Source organism: Coregonus lavaretus, assembly GCF_964263955.1.
Source record: "Coregonus lavaretus genome assembly, contig: HAP1_SCAFFOLD_1673, whole genome shotgun sequence".
NCBI classification, from domain to species: domain Eukaryota; kingdom Metazoa; phylum Chordata; class Actinopteri; order Salmoniformes; family Salmonidae; genus Coregonus; species Coregonus lavaretus.
The window spans coordinates 65,159-71,885 of NW_028163061.1; the positions used below are offsets into that span (position 1 = coordinate 65,159).

Below are 6,727 nucleotides of genomic sequence, written 5' to 3' on the forward strand. Positions count from 1 at the left end.
ATACATGATTTTAACCCCATTCATAAGAGATTCTCCAAAATTGAAATGCTCCAGGAATTTATATATAAACCCCAGTTGTACTTTATCAAATGCCTTTTCGAAGTCTGCTAAAATCATAACTTGGTGTCAGTGATTCAACCTCGTGAAATATAAGATTATTTCACAGAAAATGTTCCTTGAGTTTAGAGTGAGGAAAAGTAGCTAACACCTCACTGCTCTCTTGTGTGTCATGAGCAGAGCAGCCCAAGTGGCGAAGTTGATATGGAAACTCAGAGCCATGCAGAACGCATGCAGAGTGAGCTATAGTTTGAGAAATGGCACTTGGATTGGAAACGGTGATACTTCCGCCTTAAAGGGATAGTGCAATATTTTGGTTGTCCCACTGGCTATAAGGTGAATGCACCAAATTGTAAGTGGCTCTGGATAAGAGCGTCTGCTAAATGATGTAAATGTAAATGTACTTACTCAGTCAGATGCGAACATTGTTTTTTTTGCTGTCTCTGCATGCAATTTGAAGGACGTTGAAGGACCTGCTACAGTGAGATTCTGTTGAACTGTCTTGTGTTGATAGAAACAGCAGCACGTAATGACATCACACCTAAAAAAAATAACATTTACCTAGAGTGTTGAATAAACAAACTGTCCGTCTTAAGAACATTTATCCTATAGCTGCCGTTTCCATTACAGATGGCGCTATGTTTTTTTGTTGTGACATTGCTTTAGTGGAATAAACCTGGGTCAATGGAAACCTGCCTACTGATCCATCACCCATCTGTAGAATTATAGCATTAGTAGAATGGAGACGTTGTAGAATTAGAATGACAGACATTCCTGTTCCATTTCAACGTTCCGTGCTGGCTGGACTGGACCGGCAGCCTTACAGGGTGTGATGCTAGGAATGTCTCTTTTATTGATGAATATTAGAAGGCTGGATAATACAAGTTATGTTTTTAACAGCCATAGTGCAAAAGCAAAGTGCAAAGTGCAAATCTTACCATAAACCTATTTTTGTAATGACTTTACACTGTGAGATTATAATGAGGTTTACGGTACTTTTTGCACAAAAGACTGTCAGCTATGACATGGTCATTATTTGAACTGGTTAGCAAGCTAGCTAGTAAGATAGAAGTGAACCCAAAAATGGTTTATAAAGTTGCTTTTAGTTGCCTGGTTTGCTAGATTGACATACTAAATACATTTTAAAACTGATGGGTTTACTGGTGTTAGAATACAGCATTTATGCTATTTCGTAACCACCAGGCTGAAGTCGTGCAGCCGGTCATTTTTTGTGTTTATACTTTTTCATAACAACAACGACAAGTTTGATGTCGGACGACAATAGAATGTTCACGATGTCACTGCAACAACTGTCTACAGACATGTCGATCGACCAACTGTAAACCACCCTTAAGTCACCAATGGTCGAGTCACGAGTCCCTATGGCTGAAGTCCGAGTCCCGGTGCTAAAGTCTGAATCACTGGGTCCCCATTAACTCAAAATAAAGTTATTTATAGTTTAGTGGCAATTAATTCAAATAGTTTGCTATCACTTTTCCTTTCTTTCTGTGCCACCAAATGTTACCATGGCTACGTTCAGTTGGCTACTGGTAATGTTACCATGGCTACGTTCAGTTGACTACTGATAATGTTACCATGGCTACGTTCAGTTGAATACTGATAATGTTACCATGGCTACATTCAGTGGACTACTGGTAATGTTACCATGGCTACGTTCAGTTGACTACTGATAATGTTACCATGGCTACTTCAGTTGCAAAACATTCTCCAGCGTTGCAGATAGAAATTCAACGAATAGATCCGTTATTCCGTATTCAACATGTCAGAAAGGCATGTTTGTACCACATAGCATTTTCTATCTGAAAGTTCCAAAACGTCGCGTCCTGCTGAATGCGCCCCAAGTTGTTAGCTAAAGCTAGCTAATGGAGGTAACATGACTGAACAAGGTGTAGCCTAAACAAAATGGCTGATGGTCCGGTCCGCAAGTAACCTGCGTATTGGAACGGCCCGCAATATGCTTTACGAATGTAAAGTTTGTTCCGAGACGACCTTTCGTAACCCGGACATCTTTCATGCAGGGCATTTTCTGGATTACAAACAGGCATCGGAATTATTGTTTCATTTAGTCTTCATTGAGCTCCAACATATCAAGCTTGCTAGGTCGAACAGTGTCCATGTACTCAAATACCCGAGGGGTAACACTTTACCCAGCGTCATAACGTTGTGTGAGACTGTCATAACTGTGTCATAACAGCTGACAACTTGTCATAACCTGTCATGATATGGTTATAACACTGTCATGACACGTTTTACACCTGTTGTGACATACGAGTCAAAACCCACCACACAAGGACAAAACATTCCATTGCACCATAGCCTACTTGTCAACAGTATGTTTGTTGTATAACATTCTGAAATTGACCATGTTAAATTGTAATTGCACACAAATTGATGTCAGACACGTACCTACCCTAATGCTCTGCTGCTGATAACTGGGATGAATGCAGGAGCAGATTTCAGGAGCAGGATGACAGCTTCTTTGAATGATATAAGGGCTTGTACAGGAAAGGTCTGTCTGGCATAGATGATTATGACGTCATAAGGCCTCTTGACAGTGTAATAAGGTGCATTTTCTTAGTCCAAGTAGTTAAAAAAAGAAGAAACCTGCACACTGCTCTTGATAGTATCACCGCTCTTGGTAGTATCACTGCTCTTTAAGCTTTACCTATCGGCCTCAAGGCCTTTGTCAGAGCTTTGAGTGTTCACAACCTGCATCCCATGTAGACGTTGCTCCACCCACATCCGTTCAATGCATCGACTGGGGTTGGAGAGTCGAGGGAAAATAAGCTGCCAAATATAACGTGCATTTCATAACTACCTAGAAAAAGCATCGGAGATGCGCAATAGGTTTCTAAGACACTACTCTCCACAATATGCGGGTGAAGCTCTTGATTTGTAATTGAGGAAAACACGAGATGAACTGCTACGATAAAGACCCAGTGGAGCTGAAGAACACTAAATGTTCACCACCACATATACTTTCAACTCGCGCAAAGTGGGAGATGCTGTCAAGAACCATTGGCCTGTTTTATCGGACCCAGCTCTGCCAGCTGAATTTAACCCACCACTTGTTGAATATAGGAGAGGTCGCAATTTATGCGACAAAACGGTCCATTCCAGCTGTCAGCCACAAAGGAAAACTAGCCAGACTCTTTTACTCCCTCATCTGAACGGTAGTTATAAATGCGGAGGTTGCGCACAGTGCAACAATACGAAGTGGGAATATATACATACAGGAAAACAGTTCCAAATTATTGACATTACCTGCTCCACCACTCATGTTATCTATATGATTAAATGCCCATGTTGGCTGTGCTATGTAGGTAAAACCGCTTGTTTTCAAAGAATTACTGAACATTAAAGTTCAAATCGGGAGTAACGACAGGGGTTATAAATAAGTCATATAGCAGAGGCTTTAATCCAAAGCGACTTAGTCATGTGCGCATACATTTTTTACGTATGGGTGGTCCCGGGGATCGAACCCACTACCCTGGCGTTACAAGCGCCGTGCTCTACCAATTGAGCTACAGAGGACCACGTCCTGTCGCGGGACCATTATCCAGTCGCAGTACATTAATGGCCAAAAACATCAAAACTTTAGATTGTGGCATCGAGAAAGTGGCGACTCGGGGAGGTGATATAAATACTGAGAAAAAGAGAATGTTATAGGATTTTCAGCCTCCAGACATTATTCCCGAAAGGTCTTGAAATGCCCAGGCATGTTATGTTGTAAATGTGAACATGAATTCATGCCGCCACTTCAGACTGAAGTTTTTCCCCTTGTACAGTACCTAATGATTTATGAAAACGTTATGGATAGGTCCATGGCCGCATTGTGGTTTTTCAGTCCTGTTATGTTCACACTATTAGAATACTTATAAAATGCACATTGTTATATTCGGAACCACTGGTCTTCCTCCCCCTTGAGGCCGATACGTAACGCTTAAGAGCAGTGTGAGGGTTTCTCCCCCCAATGCAACTGTTACCATGTATTTTCTGCAAGTTATTCAAAGTAACATGCCTAAAGAATTCATTAGACAAACAAACTTGAAACGAAAATCTTCTTGGCAGGTTAAACATTTGGGATAAATGTGTTTAGAAATTGAAAACATAAAAATATTGAGCCATTTCACAACTGGTGTAAATTTATGACACATTATGCCAGCTGACCTGGTTATGACAGTGTTGTCTTGGTGGCTCAGTTAGTTGAGCATGGCACTTGCAACAACAGGGTTGTGGGTTCGATTCCCACAGGGGACCAGTAAGAATAGGTATTAACTACTGTAAGTCACTCTGGCTAAGAGTCACCACAATTACTAAAATGTAATGATGCTGTGTTTCGTGGTAATAGTGTTGGAATTTGAGTAATACTCAAGTCCCAGATCAAAGCCTGTACCTTCAATAAACCTCTCAAAAGATGAGCCAATTATAGCAGTATCATGTTCAATAACTCATGAGACAAAATAGTGTACACATGTTTTATTGGCTGCAAACAAAACACCTCAACATTATGTAGTAACTAAGACTTCATTTAACTGCAACAAATCAAAGTATTTGACGTTACCGTAAAGTGTTAAGGATGCGGACACATATGGAATAGCATTGTTGCTTTTAGTTTATAGATTGACGGAGTGGCAAGAGTCTCAGGGAGCACACAGAGAGCAAGCTCGTTCCACATATTGCATTGTTCCAGCGGCGTTCACCTTAAGAGGAAACACAACAGGAGGAACGTCTGCATGAGTGTCGGAGATGCATTTGGTAAATATACTATGAGTGAAGTTTAATTTCAAGGCTGGATCAGTGAATGACACTGGGCTTACTGTACCTCCAAAGTTCATCTGAATACACATCTCTCTGGCACCAGAGTTATTGGGCCGTCCTTTGGCCCAGTTCTGGTGATCAAAGTCAGAGCCGTCGCTCCAGAACCATAGCCTGTCCTGAAGGGGGGAAAAGGGAGGTTCCAGAATAAATCCAAAATGTATAGCCCTCTCCTCTACCTCCTGAAACAGTCAAAGCTACCGCTAAAATTTTACAACTCAGACTGGAGCTGTTGCTTGTGTAAAGAGAAAAATGGAGCCTACTTCCTGATCACATTTACAATCATCCCAACGCATTTCAATGAGCATCACTTGTCTACAACTGTTGAAGCTAGAAACACCATACAAGAACAGGCAGACTGTCTGGAACAGGTTACTTTGAGACAATTTATACTGAACTATTACCGTTTTACATTAGTATAAAAGCCTTCTACTGAAGTATGACAGCGACATTTACATTTTAGTCAATTAGCAGATGCTCTCATCTAGAACGATTTACAGGAGCAATTAGGGTTAAGTGCATTGCTCAAGGGCACATAATAGTTTTCCACAGTGCGCTCTGGGATTCAAACCAGCAACCTTGCCTTCATTGGCCCAACGCTCATAACTGCTAGGCTTCCTGTCACCTGGGAACATGTCCCACCTTTGACTTATCAGCATCAAATCCTCCAATCCAGGTAGGAGGGAAACCACCAGTCTTGACCAACGTCTGTAGAAATTGCTCCTCCTCAGAGCTGTGTACAGATGCCAGGTTTGCGCCAAGGTACTCTACAGTTCTGGGCACAGACACCAGTTTTTCACCAAGGGACACACAGTGCCGCTAGAGAATGCAGTAGATGGGGACAAAGCCATTTCATAATGTAAGTGTTAGTCAGCTGGCCAGTCTGAGAATTTGTCTTCTGGACTCTCAAATATTGACAGTCGGAACTAATTCCCTTTTAAACATGATCTTAAAGATATTAGTTGATGTATTAAGCCATGTCCTGTGGGTTCCAATATACAGGAGGCCTGACCTCACACATTAAATAAATATTCCAAACTTCTAGGACATTCCAACTAAACAATATCTTAAAGGGAAGTTCAGTATTTTACATGAGGCATGTGTTACCGGATTTAAAAACATAAAATCACCTTTAATGTAATGTCAAAGGGTTGATTTCAATTCAACTTCCCCTTTAAATTAACAGTAGATGTAAGCATGATACCTCTGCTTCAGGCCAGGTCCTTGCAGTCTTAACAAACATGAAGCAGCGTGATCCATATTTGGTCCAACCGCGGGGACACAAGTCTTCTTCTACAAATGAATCTGAAAGGAGAAGTTGCAGCTGGCTTTAAAGACTAGTCGAGACGGATCTACATATCACAACTACAATATTATTAGTATATCAGTCAGTCACCTCTGCTACAACAAAACAAATACAGAATGAATCATGTAAAGTGGACTCTTACTTGCGTCTCCCAGAGCAAAGGCAGCACTGAGAAGCAGAAGAACGGTCAACATGGCCATGGTGAGTCTCCTGAGAGAGAAGCCATGAAGACAAATTCAGTGAGTCCTTCAGAGTGCAGTGTTCCCCTAACCTCACCAAGTACCCCAGCCATTCCACTTATCAGATGTATTCCAGTACTACCTAATCAGAGCAGATTCAACTAATGAAGGGCCAAGGAATACCAGGTATCTTAGTCCCCATACAGTAGATCACCATAGGAATATGTCTGCTTTCCAAAATGGCACCCTATTCCCTATGCAGTGAGGATAATTTCTGGGGGGTTGGGGGGGTATTTCTCTCCACTCATACAGAAGTAATTAAGGCCTAGTTCACAAATTGAGGAAT

The 6,727-nt window shown here is 41.4% G+C and overlaps 1 protein-coding gene across 1 annotated transcript; it reads right to left on the minus strand.

Annotated features, from left to right (window-relative positions):
* Nucleotides 1-4,689: 4,689 nt before the first annotated feature.
* LOC311118530 (ladderlectin-like) lies at nt 4,690-6,402 on the minus strand (the record flags this gene model as incomplete). Its single annotated transcript, XM_084193323.1, has 5 exons — nt 4,690-4,781; nt 4,904-5,015; nt 5,539-5,715; nt 6,101-6,201; nt 6,345-6,402. The coding sequence occupies 5 exons, from the start codon at nt 6,400-6,402 to the stop codon at nt 4,690-4,692; spliced, it is 540 nt and encodes a 179-aa protein (XP_084049449.1).
* Between the last annotated feature and the right edge of the window lie 325 nt (nt 6,403-6,727).